The sequence below is a fragment of the Eubalaena glacialis genome, chromosome 1, assembly GCF_028564815.1.
Source record: "Eubalaena glacialis isolate mEubGla1 chromosome 1, mEubGla1.1.hap2.+ XY, whole genome shotgun sequence".
NCBI classification, from domain to species: domain Eukaryota; kingdom Metazoa; phylum Chordata; class Mammalia; order Artiodactyla; family Balaenidae; genus Eubalaena; species Eubalaena glacialis.
The window spans coordinates 62,702,667-62,722,596 of NC_083716.1; the positions used below are offsets into that span (position 1 = coordinate 62,702,667).

Genomic DNA, 19,930 nt, shown 5'->3' on the forward strand with positions numbered 1-19,930 from the left:
ATAGCACCATCCACTCTCAGTCCCTTTATTTCTTTATCTTTTCTTTTTCTCTTCATAGCATTTATCACTATTTGAATATATTTCTTTATTGGACGTCTCCCCACCCCACTACACACACTAGAATGTAAGCTCCGTGAGGGCAGGGGCTTTGTTTTGTTCATCTACTGCATACCTAGCCGGGCAAATAGTGGGTACTCAATAAATATCGGTTGAATGAATAAATAAGAGACATTCGTCTCAAACGCATAGAGTTACTACCAAGAACGTGCAAGCATACAAAACTTTAAGACCTCCGAATATGCCCCCTTGGACTCCAGGAATGTGGGCTTGCACCCTTAGCGCCTCTCTTTGACGTCCCCCTCTTAGAAGACATACGGTAGCGCCTCCGCCCTCGCTCAAATCTCGGAAAATGAGGGGCGGAGGGTTTATGTCATCACCCTGCGACCGCCTGCCCCGCGACGCGCCGGGTGCTGGCGCAGCCCTTCGCTCTCCCGGCCTCCCCCTCCCTGGTTCCGCGCTCTGGTTCCGCCATGGAATCCAACAAGGATGAAGCCGAGCGCTGTATTAGCATCGCCCTCAAGGCCATCCAGAGCAACCAGCCCGACCGGGCGCTCCGCTTCCTGGAGAAGGCGCAGCGGCTGTACCCGACGCCTCGAGTTCGCGGTGAGTGTGAGGTGCCGGAGACACGGAGGGGACATTAGAACTGATGGGGGGAATACGGGAACGGACCGACGGGAGCAGTTGGAGGAGGGGGAGGGGTGGCGAGGCGCGGCTACGCCTGCGCACTGAGACGCGCGGTGGCCGCCGGGAGGTGTAGTCTTTGGCTCCCACGCCTCTCCGGGATGCTGGACACCTGATGACAGGGTCGACAGCGACTTCAGATTTCCAGGTGCTTGCAGAACGCTCTGAGATTTGGAGTTCCCAAGAATGAGAGGCGCTGGCAGACGGGGCGAAAGGAACTTACGTGGAAGAGAAATCGAAACTACTTTTCCCAAGGGGCCTTTCGGTGGCCCAAGGGCAGTTGCCGGCCTGAAAATATTATAGTTCAGGAAAATAAAGATAACTCCTCTGAAGGAGAGAATGAGTTCTATAGAGGGAAAGAGGACTTCCGACCTTCGGACGGCCTGAAAAGGCATCTCCATATCTTCACTCCCTCGCACGTCTCCCGGCGAGGGCCGGGGACCACTCTCCCCAAACTAGAGCCTGCCTTTTTCACATTCCACATACCACCTTGGAGCGTCTGTCCTGAGACAGGGCTCTTCACTTCCTCCTGGAGACTCTTCTCCCGCTTGCGAGATTCAGAGCGATAGCCTTATCCTCCCCCACCCACCCTCGCCCCCAAGAGTCCATCAATGGCCGGCCATATGGACGGCTGGACAGCCACAGGCTGCTAAGCGGCCCTGGTCTGTTTCCAAACCAAAGAGGGAATAGTGAGGTTGTCTATACTACTGATCACCTTCCTCTACCCAGGAACCCTTTTTTTCTTTAACCTAAGTCTTCTTTGGAGTTTTTCTTCATACACGCTGGAGGGGAGAAAGAGGTCGTCCATTAAAGATACAGAGTTTGCGCCTGCAGTTACCACTTAGTAAAGTGGCCTATAGCAGGTACTCAGAAGACCTGGGTTCTCATCCTAACTGCTACCATGTGATCTTTCTGAGCTTGGGTTTCCTCAACTGGAAAATTAGAGGGTTGGCACAGATAATGTGAATAACAATCATACCCAAAGGGCTTTTCAGTTTAGAGAGCTCTTTCAGTGCATTTTCTCTCTTGAGCCTGCCCTATCAGGGAGGCAGAGCAAAGATCATTATCTTTGTTCTATAGATGAGGAAATACCTCAGAGGCCAGGGAATTACCCAGGATTACATAGCTAGAAATTGCAAAGTTCTGTGACTCTCTACATGTTTAGTAAAGGAATGAAATGAAACTGAACAGCAGCAGTCAGCCTTCTAACCCTTCTTGCCTGCGTTATGAAATTGAGAAAGGGTAATAGTGGTGGAAGAGGCAGCCTGGAATGCCTGAATTTTTCTCCCTCCTGATTCTGCGGGTTGATCTTTGGCCTGTTTGCCTTAGAGAGAGTTTCAGTCTGTATTTTCCAGGACTCCTGAGGTAACCTGCTCAAGGAACTTTTCTGTGAAATCACACTGTGTAAAAGGGGAGCCCTCTATGTGGGGCGGGGGGCTTCCAGCTCTCAGCGTTCTGTCTGACTCTGATACTTCAAGGGTTCAGAAACAGGCAGCCAAGAAAGGATGGTAACAACATGGCCTGTGGAGCTCTTCTGTCAGCAAGCCCCCTGGTCCAGTTCAGGTGCTTGGATGGGTGTCCTTCCTGGGGCACAAGTACTGGAATTTGCTCAGGCAGAAGAGTGACCTGCTGCATATTTGTCATATTCATGTTATTCTGAAAAGAGTATATGGCTCGTGATTCTCTGTGAACTTCACCTTGTGCCATCTGCAGCCCTGCACTGAGCTGACAAGGATGTGGGGGTAATTTGAGCTTGAGATGGGGAAACCTTGGTTAAAAAATATTAGGTAGTTGTCTACACTTGATGTTTAAAGTTTGAACTCATTCCGGATATGCATTTAATGCAAAGACTTCTTTCTTTTGTTTCATTTGTAAAGTCTCTGCTTGTTGCTAAGTGGTAATAACAAGATTGGTAAGATATGATTGTTCACCTTGAGCTTCCGATCTAGTGAAGGAGACAGAGTTACAGAAAACACAGTATTGCAAACCATAAAACAAGAGCTGTGATTAAACAAAAATTAAGCACAGTGTTAGATGCTGAGAACTTAAGGATGGATGTGAAAAATCCGGTCCCTTCCCTCCATGAGTTCAGTCTGCTGAGGTGGAGGGGAGTATGGGGGGCGGGGGCGGCGTGGAGGATAAAGTATAAGCAGTATCATGACAGGGACGTAAAAATAATTGTAGATCACAGCGAGGGAAGGCTTCAGGGAGTAGAATGGGAGGCCGCATTTGAACTGCACTTTGGAGGAAGGTAGGAGACTTGAGAAGGACATACGGGGAAAAAGACACGGAGGCTGGAAGTTGTAAGAGGTGTGGGGGAAGGGATTGAGTTTAACAAGATGTGGAGGCCGTGGAGGTAGTAATTTGAGTGTAGAGAGGACTATGGTTGGAAAATAGGATGGAGCCAGATGGTGGGAATTCTTTCCTGCCATGCCAGGATAGTTTCACTTTATTCTGTAGTTAATGGAAAAACTACTGAAGTTTTTGATAGCAGGAGGAAGATAAGGGTACTGTTCTTAAAAAGAGAACAGCATAGGGGCTTCCCTGGTGGCACAGTGGTTAAGAATCTGCCTGCCAATGCAGGGGACATGGGTTCAAGCCCTGGTCCAGGAAGATCCCACATGCCGCAGAGCAACTAAGCCGTGCACCACAACTACTGAGCCTGTGCTCTAGAGCCTGCGAACCACAACTCCTGAGCCTGCGTGCCACAACTACTGAAGCCCGTGTGCCTAGAGCCCGTGCTCCGCAACAAGAGAAGCCACGACAATGAGACGCCTGCGTACTGCAACAAAGAGTAGCCCCTGCTCACCGCAACTAGAAAAGCCCACACACAGCAACAAAGACCCAACACAGCCAAAAATAAAAAACAAACAAATAAATAAATTTATTTTAAAAAAAAATAGAGAACAGCATAAAGGGTTAATGAGTGGGAAGAGAGACTCAAGGCAGAAACCTGTTGGGAGACACTTGCCTTGAGTGGGTTAGGACTTATGAGGGCCTGAGATAAGGCAGCATGGATCAGGATAAAGTCACTGGAGGAAAGGTACTGAGCCTTCTGTGAGAGAAGGATGCTGAGGAGAAATGGGGACTCAGAATTCAAGTCTGTGTGACCAGGAAGAAACCAAGGCTGAAGAGCATGGGTGGGAAGAGATGGGCAGAGTGCAAGGTGCCTGTGGGATGTTCCAAAGAAGCTGTCAGCTTGGAGCTCAGGAGAGAGCTCCCAATTCCTGCTGAAAGTCTGCTGTCATCAGTTGGTTGGAGCCCATTGGAGTTGTGCCTGGCTGAGGTCACTGTGGGAAAGTGTGAAACGTGTAGCAGAGGCTGCTGCAGGCTCAGCCATCGCCACATCTGCCCTTAGGCAATAGGCAGAGACAGAGGAAGCAGGAGAGTGAGCTAGAGCAACAGCAGGGAGAGGCAGTCCCAGGAGAGGGCAGTGGCCAGGTAACCATGGAGCCATGTGTCAAGGAGGCTGTGAGCAGCACTGTCGGTTGCTGCAGAGGCCGCGTGGGAAAAGGGCAGGTCGAGAAATGAAAGGGAGAGGCGCGAGAGCATGGGTGGAAGGTTGGCTTTGGAGAAGTGGAAGGACAGACGGAGGGCTGGGGTGAGAGGAGGCTCAGAGGAACCTCGAAGGGCCAAGGGACCTCACAGTGAAAGGATGTGAGGGGACTTGAAACTCTGCCGCAGGAGGTGGGATGGGGAGGCACCGAGGGCTGGACAGATGTAGCGGGGCCCTGAGCTGGGAAGTCACAGGGCAGGGGGCCAGTCTGTCCCTTTCTGAGAGTTTCTATCCAGCTCCTGCAGCCTGGTAGCCCTTGGCTTCACTGCAGGCTTAGCGACAATGATGGAAGGCACTGTTTTCCAGGGAACTGATGAGAACATCTGCGGGCCTCAGTTTCCCCAGCGTACAAAGTGAGGGTTAGCCATGGAGGACAGCTTGGCTGCCTCAGATTCTGTGGAAGCACCTGGCACAGAGACTGACACAGTTCAGAATGAGTAGCTGGTAATATTGTGACCTGGGCTGATGAACTGGCCAGCCACGGGAGCAGGCTGGCCAGGGAGGTGAGGGAACCCAAGGTGGGGCACTGGGGAGCTCAGGGCTTCGGAAGGTAAAGTCTCAGCACGCAGCAGGCTTTGGACCTAGTTGTAACCGTGAGATGTCAGGCCGTCCCAGACTCCAGGTTCATGCCAAAGGCTGCCCAAGGTTCTATGCAATGGCCGGCTCTGGAGTCCAGGCTAAGTCAGGAAGGCCAGCGCACGGGAGAAGGGAGGATTGGTAGCTGAGAGAGTTTGGCATTCAGGGTCCAGGAATGAGGGATGTACCAGGGCTGGCAAGGTCCAGGGTGGGGCTGTCTATTGAAGGACTGAGCACACCCCCCATCGTGCGATCAGTCCTTCCATTTACCTTATTTCATGGAATCTTACTTACCCCCCTGAACAACTCTGTGAGGGCAGGGACTGTGTCTTCACTGAGGAATTAGATAACTTGACAAGGCCACATGGCTAATTAGCAAAGGCCCCAGACTGTCCAGCCCCACTCCCAGGCTCCTTCCCTAATCCAGCCTCCCTCTCCTCACTCAGCTTGGGCACTGCAGGTACATAGAGACACCTGGAGATGAAGTTACAGTAACAGATGACACAGTGTTTGTTGGGCATTGTGCTCAGTCCTTTGTAAGCATCCACTCATTTACTGATTTACTCTTTCAAGTTTCTTGAGAGAGGGAGTTTTACATGGAGAAGCTAAGTTAACTTGTCCAAGGTGACTCTGCTAGCAAGTGGCAGGCCAAGTTTGAAGCCGGGCAGTCTGACTCTCCAGTCTGGGTTTGAGGCGGGGCCTCCCCTAGTAGCTTTGGCCGTAGAAATGCTCTCACATCTACCTGAGCTGCTACTGCCCCCACCCCAGCTTTGGTCTCTTCCACCAATTTCCCTTTTTAAATGTCTGCCAGCTTTACTGGGAAGGGGCAGAGCCAGGATTTGAACCCAATCATGTCTGTCTAACTCCATCGCCACATTAAGCTATTCTATCTCCTACTCTTTTGTTACTTCGCCTATCAGCCACTGTGCCATGAGGGATGTAACAGCGAGACAGGATGAGGCGGTCACATTCGGGGCCTAGCAGAGGGGATGTCCAGGCCACAAGAGAGACTTAATTGTCGACAACCAGAAATCTTGAATTGCCACCTCAAACAGGAACGTTCTGTGTGACCCAGAGCACATCCATTCCCCCTTGGGCTCTCTTTCTGCAGTGTAGGGAAATTAGAGGGGCTGATTCCATGTAACTGCCTAAAAAGCTTCCAGAATCTTCCCTGAAAGGTACTGGAGAGAGTCCATCTCATCTCCTGGCTGATGCTCCTGTGCATCTACAGCAACTGAATGGCTGGTCATGTTGTCCTTAGGGCATCAGCCTGGACCACTGGGGCTTCCAGAGAAGTCGAAATAAACAGCTTCTTTAAAAGCCCTAGGAAACCAGCAAACCAGCTGCTCCCTCAGTGCCATCTTGATCAGCGTCGCTTTACCTGTTGGTTTCTTCCTTTGCCATTTCCTTGGTGCCTGGCATAGACCTGGAGCCTGGGACGGCCTGGCGTCTCACGGTTACAACTGGGTCCAAAGGCTGCTGGGTGCTGAGAATTTGCCTTCCTAAGACTTGCGGCTCCCCAGCGCCCACACCTTGGTTCCCCTCACCTCCCTGGCGAGCCAGTTCATCAGCCCAGGTCACAGTATTAGCAGCCCCTCATTTCGAGCTTTTACTCTATGTCAGTCTTTGTGCCAGGTGCTTATACACATCTCATTTTATCCTTATCTACTGTGAGGAAAGCGAGATTCAGAGCAATTTCACAGATCAGCCAGGGTCAGAGTGTTAGGAAGTGGCTGAGCTGAGATTTGAAACCTGGGTCTTTGTGAATGAACTTCTCTCTTGGAACAGGTGTGCTGGAAGGGGCTCCCCCTGCCAGGCTCGTGTGGTCTGGGATAGCAACGTAGTCAAGTGCGTGGTTTCAGGAGCTGGACATCCTGGAATTTAAGTGCTGCTACTCATCTCGTATAGCCACAGGCAAGGTGATCAAACGCAGCTCCTTCCTTACAACAGGGATGGCAGTAATAAGACCCAGCTCTAAAGTCACCATCAAGGTTAAATGGGCGAATACATGCAGAGCACTGTGTCCAGGCCTGCTGACTCATAGTGAGCACTCATCACTCTCTCCTCTCTGAGCGCCTTCTCAGGCTTTGCTACAGGAGCCTCTCCACCCCATCATGCAGGGCGGGCTCACCTGTCAGCCTCTGTGTTTGGATTTCCCAGCTGCTGACTCAGAACACGTGAATTTACTGCAATTCATGGGCAGCGGTGGCTCAGGACACAGTGGTCCACTTGAGCCCCAGTGCTCTGCTCTCAGCGAGCCCTGCTCCAGGCTTTGGGTGAGACCCACACGCGTCGCAGTAGAGAGTGTCTGACACCCAGCACGGTGCCTGGAGCCCCGCAAGCACCTGGCACATTTGAAGGAAGCTGATGACCATCCAGGCTGTGCTGCCATCCTTCCTCTGCACAGAAGTGTCCTGGGTCGCTGCAGTGGTCCAGATGCCTGGTTTCCCAGGGCGCTGTACCCCAGGCGTGACTAGGGGGCTCACAGCTGGTTATGTGCCTGTAATAAATGGGCACAGGGGACTCCTGCCAGAGATATGGGCCTTTCCTCATTGAGTCGGCAGGCACCAAGGACTTGGGTTTGAATAACTGTGACCCTCTCTGAGGGTGACAGCTAAGGCCCTGTATAGACTATGAACATTGAAGTAGGACATTTGATGTGGCCAGCCATTTGGAAAAGGTAAACAATAGCAAGCAGTGAGCACAGCAGATGTTAGTCCTGAGTCTCACACCACCCCTGGCCCTCTGGGGCAGAATCACTGCCCCTCCATTCCTCTCCATGGCTAAGGGAGAGGAATCCTTCTCCAGGAAGCCTTCCGACCAATCCCAGCTGACTCAGATGGTCCTGCTAAGTGGAATCCCCATTACAGAGTACTTTGCCCATCTTCTCACTCAACGAAGGGTGGCTATTAAACACATTACTTTGGGATTTTATTTATTTATTTATTTATTTATTTTTGGCTGTGTTGAGTCTTCATTGCTGCACGCGGGCTTTCTCTAGTTTCGGCGAGCGGGGGCTACTCTTCATTGCCGTGTGCGGGTTTCTCCTTGCGGTGGCTTCTCTTGTTGCAGAGCACAGGCTCTAGGCGCGGGCCTCAGTAGTTGTGGTGTGCAGGCTCAGTAGTTGTGGCTCACGGGCTTAGTTGCTCCACGGCATGTGGGATCTTCCCGGACCAGGGATCAAACCCGTGTCCCCTGCATTGGCAGGCGGATTCTTAACCACTGCACCACCAGGGAAGTCCACTTTGGGATTTTAAAAACCTAAAGCGTTAATGGTTTATTTTTGTGCTGAGTTTAAAAATGATCTATACCCTAAGAACTGTGGATCCTAAGAAAGCAGGCAACTATCTCATTAGCCCTCCACAGGCCCAAGTCAGGGAAGGAGCGAGCTTCGTTGGGAAAAAGACTGGGTGGGATGCGGGGGTCCCGGGATCTCCCAGGGCCAGGCAGTCCCTCAGCCATTGCACATGGCCTTGCTGGAGGAGGAGCCCTGAATAGTTTCCTTGCTTTTGCACAGCCCTGATCAAGTCCCTCAACCAGAAACCACAGTCGGCCGGCGACCAACCGCAACCCGCCGAGGCAACCCAGGCGACCCATAGGAAAGCAGGTGGGGCCAGCGCCCCCTCGGCCAACGGTGAAGCCGGAGGAGGAGAGAGCACCAAAGGCTACACTGCCGAACAAGTAGCGGCCGTGAAAAGGTAGAGGGCTGGGCGGGCGGGCAGGGGCCAGAGCCTGGTGTGTTGGGACATTTTCAACTCTAGAGAAGGCTTCCTGCAGCCTGTCATCCACCTCACCTGGGAGGGTCTTAAGGCTGGAGGAGGTTCAAGAAGCCAAGCTCACCAGGCCCTCTCCTTGTTTCCCACGAGGCTCTGGAGTGCCGGCCTCAGGGCTCCACTGTTCCTCCCACCAAGACAGCCCACAGCAGAGGCTGGAAAAGCTGACGCTGCCGGCTTCCTCTGCCACTGGCCAGCAGGTCCTGGGCCTCTTTACACAGCCCTGTTTGTCAGAGATGAGGCCTGGTCTCCCCTCCAGATACTCCCCCAAACCACACTGCTGCCCCCAGCAAAGGCCCTTTCGGATCAGAGCCTGTGTGGGGTAGAGTGGAGACGGGAGACGGTTATCCCTCCAAGGCTTGGGCCGACCCTGTACAGAGCAGCTCGCTACCAGGCTGAGACGGTCCAGCCAAGGCTTCTCAGCAGTAGCTACTCCTGCTCCCGTTTCTCTTGAGGCCTCCCTACCAGCCAGCCTCGGGAATCCCTCTGCAGTCATTCCCACATGGGCCTGGCTGCTAGTGAAGACATTGGCAAGCTTCAGGCCTGGGGTTCAGCCTCTGTGTGACCCAGCGTGACTATAGTTTGCCATAAAAGCATTTGCCAAATTTACGTCTTTCTGACCAGACAGGATTTTGACCAGACAAGCCCATGGGTTATAAGCAATAGAAACTGATCGTGGGCCAAGAGTCAGGGGTTCTCCAGGGACCCCGGGAATAAGAATTAGTGGAAGAGAAACAGCGTCTCTTCAGGGCCCTGTGATGGGGTGAACAGACACCTGCCGTGTCTGGCCTCTTTGTTACCCCCTCAGACTCGGATAGCCAGGAGAGTAGAGCTGGCAGAGCCTGGAACACACCTGCCCTTGGGCAGAGGCCCCTGATTGACGGACACCAACAGTCCTTCTGTGGTTGCCTGCAGTGAGGGTGCTGTTAGCTCAGCGAAATGGTTCCTGGCCTGGCAGAAACAGTGACTGCCCCCTCTTGAATCCTGAGTGTATTCTTGCTGTCTCTACTGGGCCTGTCCTGCTGGTCCCCAAGCCTGTTCAGAGCTGTGCACCCACACTGCTCTTTCCTCGCCCGCCACACCTCCCCACCTGGGCCCACGTAGAGGTCCCCCACCAAGCTCCACTGCCTTCTCTAGGGTCAAGCAATGTAAAGATTACTACGAGATCCTGGGGGTGAGCAGAGGGGCCTCAGATGAGGACCTGAAGAAGGCCTACCGCAGACTGGCCCTCAAGTTCCACCCTGACAAGAACCGCGCGCCTGGCGCCACTGAAGCTTTCAAAGGTGAGCCGGCCCTGGTTCCCTAGTGTTTGGGTGTTCTGATCGCCTGTCCTTGGGAGGGAGGGAGGGAAGGAGGGAGGGAGGGAAAAGGGGCTTTTCCAGGAAATGGCCTTGGGAAGTGGCTCAAGTCCTCCCAGCTCAGGAGCTGCTTCCTGGGAAGAAGGTCCTAGTAGCCACCTCCAGCCACATGGTCTGTCAGAGCACAGATGGCGCCACTCCTCCCTCTCCTTGCCCCTCACTCCCCGGGGGTTACAGGAGGGGAGCTGAGGCAAGAGAGGACCGGTGGCTTCTCCAAGGTCACATGGTGGTTGAGGGGCAGAAGCAGGCCTCCTGACTCACCCGTGTTCACTTCCTCATCCTGGGATCTTGGTAATAGTTTCCCTGTGCTGAGAAACTGGGTGGCCCTGAGTCAGAGTTTGGTGGCCTCCTCAGCACCAGCAGCCGTGGCCAACCCACCTCGGCCTCTTTATACACACCCCCTGTCCCTCTCACACCACACGCAGCCTAGGGCCTGCCCTGGGGGGACGTGAAAGTCTCTCTGGCCTCAGGGCCTGTTGGTTCTGGGGTGGGTGCTTCAGTTCTGGCTGAAATGATAAGCTGCCCTTTAATCATTTATATTTTCACTGAACAAATCAGGCACACGTGCCGGTTCTGTGCCAGCACTGAGTTGCTGGGCGCTGCAGTTCCACAGACATCTCTTCTCTCACACCCACCTTGTCCTCAGTGGGACCTTCAGGATCTTAGGCTCACTCCCTCTGGGGGATGGCATGGTGACTAGCCCTGTCTGGCCCAAGCAGGGTGCTGTGCAGTACGGGGGCTGGCACCACAGCCAGGTGGGGAGTCTGCGGCAGAGCAGACCCCAAGACCCAGTGTGCTGTCTCACAGCGCTGCCCCAGGTGCTCCATTCCAGGCTGCTTGGGGTTCATCCCCAGTGAGGCAGTCTGCAGGCGTCTTCCCTCTGCTGGTCCGCCAGCCCCAGGGGAAGAAGGAGAATGGGACTGGGGAGGCAGGGTAGCTGTGGTTAATGTTTCTCCAGTCCTGACCTCTGCCTGCAGCCCTGCCCCGACAGGCAGTGAGAGACCACACCTGGCCTCGGGGCCCTGTCACAATGGGGGGAGGAGGAGGAGCATTCTCCTTATTCTCAGGGGTTGCAGGTTGTGAAGAGATGCAGCTTTGACCTACTCCTTTGAGAGAGTGGGCCGCTGGAGAAGGAGCAAGAGACGAAGGAGGGCTCGGAGCTGGGGCCTCCGGGGCACAGGCCTCCCACCTGGGGAGCTCTAATGGAGAGGCCCCAGGGCTGGGCAAAGGAAGAGCGGCTGGGACCTGGACCCCAGGGAAGACAGGGCTCGCCATGCCACACCGCCAGCAGTGGTGAGCCGGGGGACGTGGCCCCTCCTGGGAGTTCCTGCTGCTCTCCAGTTTACAACAGCACATCACGTGTTTGTTCAGCCCTCATGTCGTGCTATGACTTCAAGATTACATACCCTCCAGAAAGGGATGCCCCATCCCACTGGACACCTCAAGAGAGAGTGATGAGGTAGGGGCGTTTTGGTGGTTTTCGTAAAGTCAGAGAGCAGACTTGAAGCAAGACACACCTGGGTTTGATTCCTGGCTCTGCAGCATCAGACGTGTGTGAGCTGACACTTCAGCTCTCTGAGCCTCAGTTTTCTCATTGGTAAAATGGTGATGGGTTGTTAGGAGTAAGAAAGATAATGCCCATAAAGGGCCTGGCGCGTAGAAAAAATCGGACCATCGTCGCGAGGTGGAGAGTAAGGAGCCTGAACATTAATCCTCCACCCAGCCCAGGCTGCCCGCATTCACTTAGAGGTACTCCTGCACGTCCCCCGCCCGCCCCCTCTTGCTCAACAGCCAGACTTCCTGCTGGCCCCTAGGACTCCTGCTTCCTAGAGCACCACTTGAGTACCTGAAGGAAGTGAGCGCTTGACCGCCATGGGCGCCTCCAGCCGCACCCCCAGCGTCCTCGGGCCTGACCGTTCTACCTTCTTTCTAGCCATTGGCACAGCATACGCAGTACTTAGCAACCCAGAGAAAAGGAAGCAGTATGACCAGTTCGGCGATGACAAGAACCAGGCAGCCCGGCACGGCCATGGGCACGGGGACTTCCACCGCGGCTTTGAAGCCGACATCTCCCCTGAAGACCTCTTCAACATGTTCTTTGGAGGTGGCTTCCCGTCTAGTAAGTGCCCCTGCTGTCCCCACAGCCAGGCCTCCCTGGTGGTGATGGTGGGAGACTGGATGCCAGCCTCTCCCGTTCCCAGCAGCCCCACTCCTGACTCAGTCCCTCTGACCCCCCAGGTAACGTCCATGTCTATAGCAACGGCCGCATGCGCTACACGTACCATCAAAGGCAGGACCGCAGGGAGAACCAGGGTGATGTGAGTGAGGAAAGCGCTGGGGAAGGGACGGGGAGGGTGCCCAGTGCCACCTGAGGGGATGGGGCCTGCGCTGGGGAGTGATACCCCTCGCTGACATTCTGCGGCAGCAGTGCCCCCAGAACTTCAGCCGGGAAGCCATCTTGGTCCCCCCGTGCCATCCCGCTGAGGGACACCAGAGGGAGCCATACTGCCCAGCACCCACAGCCAGAGTAGGGGTTTCATGGCCTCTGCTGGGGAATGTAATGCAGAAATTTCTCTACCTGCAGGCAGGTTCCAGTGTGAATGGCCTTTGTGAGGTCCATTTGTTCTTTGGGTTTTTTTCCTTTTTTTAAGATTTAATTTTATTTATTTTTGGCTGCATTGGGTCTTTGTTGCTGTGCGCGGGCTTTCTCTAGTTGCGGCGAGCGGGAGCTACTCTTAGTTGCGGTGCACGGGCTTCTCATTGCGGTGGCTTCTCTTGTTGCGGAGCACGGGCTCTAGGTGCGCGGGCTTCAGTAGTTGTGGCTCGCGGGCTCTAGAGCGCAGGCTCAGTAGTTGTGGCGCACGGGCTTAGCTGCTCCGCGGCATGTGGGATCTTCCCGGACCAGGGCGTGAACCCGTGTTCCCTGCATTGGCAGGCGGATTGTTAACCACTGCACCACCGGGGAAGTCCCGGTCAATTTGGTAAATCCAAAGTGACATTTTCCAAGCAACAGAAAGTTAAACTTAACGATAGAATTGTAAAGGATGACAACATAGGGCTGGCTCTTCTTGCTTCTTTTCAGCACTCTTTAAAAATGTATACAGGGACTTCCCTGGTGGCGCAGTGGTTAAGAATCCGCCTGCCAGTGCAGGGGACACGGGTTCGATCTCTGGTCCAGGAAGATCCCACATGCCGTGGAGCAACTAAGCCCGTGCGCCACAATTACTGAGCCTGTGCTCTAGAGCCCGTGAGCCACACCTACTGAAGCCCACGCGCCTAGAGCCCATGCTCCGCAAAAGAGAAGCCACCGCAATGAGAAGCCTACGCAGCGCAACAAAGAGTAGCCCCTGCTCGCCACAACTAGAAAAAGCCCGTGCCCAGCAACGAAGACCCGACGCAGCCAGTAAATAAATAAATAAATAAAATTTATTAGGAAAAAAATATATAAAAGCTGTAACAAGACAGTGCATCGAACATTTTGAATGCCACAGATTATAAGACCAGCTGGCTGACTAAAATTAAAGCAGTTAGCTAAGATTAAAATACTGTGGACAGTTGCAGAATATTCAAAATTATGCCAGGCAGAGGGGTTCTCTTTTGCTCTGATAATGTGGCCTTCTGTTTTTATCCATGTTTTAAACTTTTACTTTGTGTGTATTTAACATACAGAAGAGTTTTTAAAATCACAGATTATCACACAGTAAACAAATTTTTTTATTTATAATTTCTTAACTGGCAGTTTTTAAATTGGTAATATAGTCATATGGTTCAGAATTCAGAAGGGTGTATATAGGGAAGGTCTCCCTCCAGCCCTGCCTCCCAAGTGTCTGGAGGCAGACACTTTTGCTCACTTTTTTTTGGTATTTTCTCACAAGTAAATACATATACACACCTCCTACCCCAGCATGTAACCCCAGTTGCTGCTTTGTTTTTATCTGGGGAAACTGGCAGGTAGAGGAGTTTCTGTATTTTGGGGACCCGTGGGAGGGAAGGGGAGGGAGCGGCGTCATGGCCTATCTGCATGGCAGCTGGCTGCCATCCGGACTCCACTGCGCTGGGGGAGCTGGTGGCGTTGGCCGCCAGCGTCGCCCCCCGCCCGGGTCCGGCTTGGGTGACCGTTGGCTCTTCCCTGCAGGGTGGGCTGGGGGTGTTTGTCCAGCTGATGCCCATCCTCATCCTGATCCTCGTGTCAGCTCTCAGCCAGCTCATGGTTTCCAGTCCACCCTACAGTCTCAGCCTGAGACCGTGAGTACCTGCAGCTGGGGTGAGGCCGGGATGCTGGGTAGACGGGGGCCTTTGAGTCTCAGCCCCCATCAGGGGCCTTCCTTCCCGTCCTCATCCAGCGGGTTCTTGATCAAAATGCAGAAAGCTGCTTAGAATCCAGACTTTCCCTGTTAAGCTGAGGTTCTTGATCTTTTAAGGATCATAGTCCCCGAAGAAAATGCAATGAAACCTGCAGATCTTTCCCCTAGAACACTGCACATACACCTGGTTTGCATATGATTTCACAGGCTGCATGACACTCTCCCCATCTTATGTGCTGGCCTTGAAATAAGAACCTCTTCTCTTCCATTCTGGTTGGGGGCCCTGGGGCCATGGGAAGAACCGGGGCTCTAGAGTCAGAGCAGGGGTGGCTTTGAATCCCAGCTCCTCTACTAACTAAGCAGCTATGTGACCCTGGAGTAGTTACATAACTTCTCTGAGCCCTGGTTTCCTCATTTGTAAAATGGGAATAATAATAACATCTACCTGCTTATGAAAAATGAGTAATACACATAGAATGCCAGGCTCATTAGAAATGCTTGACAACATTTGTTGAATGACTGTATGGTCTCAACCGCCAGTAGTGAACTTGGGCAAGTTATTTGCCCTTTTAAAGCGTCAGCTCCCCTCATTTATTTCCAGCACCTGGCCCAGGATCGGGCGCTCAGCTTCTGTTGCTGGAAGCCCTCTGCTCCCATCTAGTGGCCCGGCTCTGCCTGGGAGCCTGACAGGATCCCTCTCAGCCAGCAGGGAGCAGAGTCGGTCCACTGGACCCACACCAGCCGGCACAGGAGGCACTCTGTGGCCTGATGCCAGCCTTTTTCTCTGCAGCCCGAGAGCTGAGAGGCAAGAATGGGCAGACAGGGGCTGTCCTCACCGGAGCACTAACTCCTGTCTGCATGTTGAGGCTCTTCCCTAAGCCTGCAGAGCTTGCAGTTGGAGCTGGAAGATAGAATCCAAGAGCTGGAAGGATACAACTCCTTGGAATCCTTCCTATCATTTTGTTCCTAAGACTCTTCACTCTATACTGGGAGCTCCTGGATACACAGGCAGGCCCTTAGCAACGATTGGCTTAGGGGATGAATGAGGGAATGGAGGCACAGGGAGCTCAGGCCACACAGCTCGTTAGAGGTGGAGCCTGTGCTCGCTCTGGGTTCCCTCCTTCCCTGACCAGGCCCTCCCAGAGAGGGGCTTCTCCGCAGAAGCCCCGGCAGCAGTGTGGTAAGCAGAGAGCCTGAGGAAGGCCTTGCCGTAGTCTGTGCCACTCATATGGGAGGGACCCCCTGCCTTTTCTCCACACCCTCATTTGGGTAGCGTGGAGTTCCTGCTCTAGTTTGGGAAGGAAGCAGCTGCTCCTGTGGCCTGTGTGACACCTCCTGTTGGGAGCCCCAGTCATCCCTAGAGCTGCCCTGGGCCTGGGGACCCAAGCCCACTTTGTGCCTGGTCTGTTTCTGGCCAGGTCGGTGGGCCACGTCCACAGGCGAGTCACTGACCACCTGAACGTCGTTTACTACGTGGCAGACACGTTTTCTGAGGAGTACACAGGCTCCAGCCTCAAAATGGTTGAACGGAATGTGGAAGACGATTATATTGCCAATCTCCGAAACAACTGTTGGAAGGAAAAGCAGCAAAGTGAGTGTGTGTGTGTGTGTGTGTGTGTGTTTGGGGGCACAAAGCTTGAGAGCAGGGAAGGAAAAAGCCCTGCTCCCCCAGTGATCTGTGGGCCCAGCACCTGGCACTGCCCTGCGCCAGCCATGTCCTAGCCAAGAACGGGCCTCCACCCCTGTGTTTCCCTGGGACTGGGAGCCAGGAGCCACCTAGAGATGTCCTCCAGCTTCCCGTAAATCACTGCAATCAGCCTGTTGTTTGGCTGCCGCAGGTAAGTATGTAGAGAGAGATCGGAACATTTCTCCTCCCCACCCACTGACAGGGCATCTGGATCTATCCGTGGGACCCTGGGGCCGTCTCACCAGAATAACAGGTTCTCTCTTTGGCTGGCCTCACCTATACTCTATAGAAAGGGGCCTCTCTTCTGCTCCCAAGGTGGGACCATATTTCCTTCTCCAGGGTCTACCCTAAGGGAAGCCAGCCCTGCCCCAGCTCCTGGGCCTGTAACTACCTTTCCCCTCCCGCACAGGCCAAGCAGGCATTGTAGCAGCCTTAGAGGTTGCCCTAACCCTGCCCCATTGCTTTGCAGAGGAAGGCTTGCTGTACCGGGCCCGCTACTTTGGTGACGCAGATATGTACCACAAAGCACAGAAGATGGGCACCCCGAGCTGTAACCGACTGTCAGAGGTGCAGGCCTCCCTGCATGGATAGTCCTGGGCCAGCCTGTCACCGAGGTCCAAGTATGAGCCAGGGCCTCCTCTGCCCTGCAACTCCTGGCAGCTCTGGTCTTGGTCATGAGGCAGAGGAGGGTGGGAGGAGGGAGGGAGGGAGCCTGTGATCGTGGCACAGTTTCCCTGTCCCCAGCCTGGCCTCCAGCCTGCAGAGTTGCGACAGCTCTGGGGTGTGCTGGGAAACTGAAGTCTTTAGTGCCCTTTAGTGCTCCTCCACAGCACCCTACCCCGCTCTCTGGCTCTGGAGCTGTGGGGTGCCCAAGGCTGCTGCTGAGGGCCACTCATGCCTCCTTGGTCTACTTCAGCCATCCAGTCCCCCATGGCCCTTTCCCAAGTGCAGCAGACTATTATCTGTGCCCTGGGATTTAGGCTGCCGAGTATTACTGGGCCCCTGAAAGCCCCCACACACTCCCCAGCTGACACCAGGATGAACCACGTGGGAACGGGTGGGCCGAGAGCCCTTCCTCTTCCCTTGTCCTTCCAGGCAGGAGGAAATGGAACAAGATAGTTGGGCAGCCAGACAGCGCCCAGGGGAGGGAGCCGACAGGCTGGGAGCAGGAGGGGCCCGTGCCCCCAGACTGGTCCTTGTCTGGTGGGGTCAGAGGCACTCTCAACACCACTGCACCTGGAAGCCGCAGGCATCCGGCCCACCCAGGCATCTCACCTGTGGTCTGAAGAAGGGAACAGAAGGTCATGAGTTCAGGGTCGAACGAACAGAGAACCCTTAGCACAGAAGGAGTGGGGAAAAAAAGGTGCTGGTAGCAGGCTCCCTGCCTCCTTTACCCCTGTGTGTGGATAGCAGGCTCTGTTCCCAGCATTTGCCAGAGGGGACAGCTTGGTCCAAGCCCAGAGGAGTGTGGGCAGAGCTGCTAATAGTTCTTTTTTGTGTTGGTCCGCTGCCCACCCCCTCCTCTGCCTGTGTCCCCTCAGCAGGGATCCAGCTACAGACTCTGCTTTGAGGCCGTTTGCTGGTGCCTCTGGGAGAGAGAAACAGACTGCAGGAGGGCGACGGGGCAGGGGCTGAGGTGGGCAGCGCCGGACAGGGCCGAGGAGTTGGCTTGTTAGTGTGGGCTGAGCTGGAGGCTCTGGGGCACGTAACTGCCAAGCTAACTGTTACCACTCTCCTCCCCAGACTATGAAATCCCTGGAGAATTTGTGGTGACATGCACTGAGCCAAGGTGACGAACTGTATATTTAAGGAAAGACAAAAAAAGAAAAAAAATTAAAATGGAATTGGAGGCCGGACGCTGCACAACTGCCCTCTCTCTCACCCAGTAAATGCAGAAAGCTGTTAGGACAGACAGGAAAACCTGCCATGGGGCTGCTTCCCTTCCTCCCAGGGCTGGCAGAGGCTCAGGCTCCACATCGGCTCTCTCCTAGGATACAGAAACCATGACAACGAAAGTAGAATGTAAAACTTGCAGCAAATGTCTGTAGGAAGGGCTGGGGGAGGGGGCACCCAACTGCCTTTCTTCCCCCCTCCCAGGAGCTACCACCAGTCACCTCAGTGGAGGTAATCAGAGGTGTTGGCCAAGGATAGAGAGGAGGAGGAAAGAGAACTCTCTGTAGAATGTAATTTATAGATGCGTGTATATGTATATATTTATATGTAAATAACATATAAAGATATATAGATATATAGAGATATAGTCTACTTTTTAAACTATGCAGGGATTTGGTTAAGTTGTTGAGTTGATTTCTTCCCTGTTTTAGAAAACAAGGCCTGTTTGGGGAAGGCAGCCTGGTCCTTCGAAGGCTAGACATTAGCCATAGCTGACAGCATGAGGAAAGTTGGGCCACAGCTTTTAACGTTCCCCTCAACCCCAGCCTGTTTTTGATGGCAGCAGTAATCATGATAGCATAAATCTGCAGAGAACTTGGAAGGTTGCCAGCTGTATGGTTAAACTGGAGGGGAGCAGGCTGCGGGGGAAGAAAGGACTCCTGGGGCCAGGTGCCAGGTCAGTATTGAGTCATGGTAGAGGCCCCAGATGGCCTGTGGGGATGAGACCACCCACCGCAAATTTGGCCAGCTCAGGTGGGCGCTTCATCCTGGTGCCCAGGAGCCCCCTGCCCCCCGTGCCACTGAGAGCAGCAGTGTTGGAGAGGGGGACCAGGTTCTGCCTGACCACCTCCCCCCTTAGTCCCTATGTGAGTTTTGCCTTATAGGTGCCCCAGGGCACAGCCCCATTGTTGCTACTGGTTTTTCCTAAGTCATGTACCAAGGACTCCAGAAGGCTTTTCCTCCCAGAGTCAACCACGTGGGGCCCAGGACGCTGGGGCAGAAGCCGACTCCTGAAGAAAGTCCGTGACCGTGGGCGCCTCTGTCTCTACCCTCCATGGACATGATGCCACCCGGCCTTCTCTTGCACGTTGGATAAAGGATGCACCTGAACCAGAAGGGTTTTCTTATGGTCAACCTCAAATGAGGATTTTTCTCAAAACAGCAGTTGCTGCCAGGGGAAGAGAGGGAGGTTTTATTTATTCCCACAGTTTATACTGGGCCTTTTGGAATTACCGTTTTTCCCAAATTTTCCTCTGGTGGTGGGTGTGTCATTGAGCCTGCCATCCTCCAAAGCCTTACTACCCCAAGCTGCCAGCCAGGAGGGGATCACCACCCTCCCAGAGCTTCTCTTGGCTCTTTTTATAAAAGTCCCCCAACAAATAGGATTCTTGCTGGGAAAGGGAGCTTGGTTAAGGAGAAATGTCAAATACGGTTTTTAAACAAGGTCCTGCCCTGTGATGAAGCGCCCTCCCCCCACCCCCCCCCACCCCCCTGCCCAAAGAGATGCTCAGAACTGGATGTGGGTGAGAGCACCCTGCCCGTGGTGGCCCTGGTGCTCGGCTCCCACCACCCCAACCCTCTGGTCTCAGTAGATGTCCCTAGACGGGCTGAGCCATGTGCAATAAGAACAGATCCTAATGGATCCACTGAGAAGCTGTATTTCTTGAAATAGAATTCTGAAATTGTATATCTATAAATATATGTTTATTATGTGATTGGTTGGCCTTGGTGGGTGTGTGTTGAGCAAGGGGGTTGAGCTGCGTGGGGAGCAGGGCACAAGCACCTGTTGCTGCTGACACTGTCCAGCCCATACCACAAGGAGTTTTGGTGGCAAGCCTGAATGCCCCCTCGCCCCAGCTGACAGCCACTTCAGTCACAAGTGTTGTTGCAGGGCTGACTCCATCCCCGCAAAGGGTAAGAGGCTCAATTAGGCCAGGACCCTGGGGTCCCTGACGCCAGTCCAGGGTGGGCAGCCCGGGCCACGATCACAGCCCCTGCCTCCCCTTGGTCCTGCTCCCTCCCTTCCATCCCTCTGATTCCAT

General features: G+C 54.0%; 1 protein-coding gene across 10 annotated transcripts; it reads left to right on the top strand.

Annotated features, from left to right (window-relative positions):
- Positions 1 to 450: 450 nt before the first annotated feature.
- Positions 451 to 19,603, top strand: DNAJB12 (DnaJ heat shock protein family (Hsp40) member B12). Of its 10 annotated transcripts, XM_061180968.1 has the most exons (11): positions 451 to 663; positions 8,391 to 8,571; positions 9,784 to 9,929; positions 11,938 to 12,123; positions 12,243 to 12,322; positions 14,140 to 14,249; positions 15,727 to 15,899; positions 16,198 to 16,248; positions 16,465 to 16,562; positions 17,540 to 17,631; positions 17,739 to 19,603. In XM_061180968.1, exons 1-11 carry the CDS (start codon positions 531 to 533, stop codon positions 17,743 to 17,745), a joined length of 1,257 nt encoding a protein of 418 aa, XP_061036951.1. In that variant the 5' UTR covers positions 451 to 530; the 3' UTR covers positions 17,746 to 19,603. The 10 variants fall into 10 exon arrangements, with proteins under 10 accessions (XP_061036951.1, XP_061036989.1, XP_061037008.1 ...); XM_061181006.1 differs by lacking the exon at positions 17,540 to 17,631 and having other exon boundaries at positions 16,465 to 16,615; XM_061181025.1 differs by lacking the exon at positions 17,540 to 17,631 and having other exon boundaries at positions 16,465 to 16,615; positions 18,855 to 19,603.
- Positions 19,604 to 19,930: the final 327 nt, after the last annotated feature.

Coding starts and splice junctions, on each gene's coding strand:
- DNAJB12 (XM_061180968.1), top strand. CDS start 531: ATGGAATCCAACAAGGATGAAGCCGAGCGCTGTATTAGCATCGCCCTC. Junction 9,930..11,937: donor CGCCACTGAAGCTTTCAAAG/GTGAGCCGGCCC, acceptor CCTTCTTTCTAG/CCATTGGCACAGCATACGCA. Junction 12,124..12,242: donor TGGAGGTGGCTTCCCGTCTA/GTAAGTGCCCCT, acceptor CTGACCCCCCAG/GTAACGTCCATGTCTATAGC.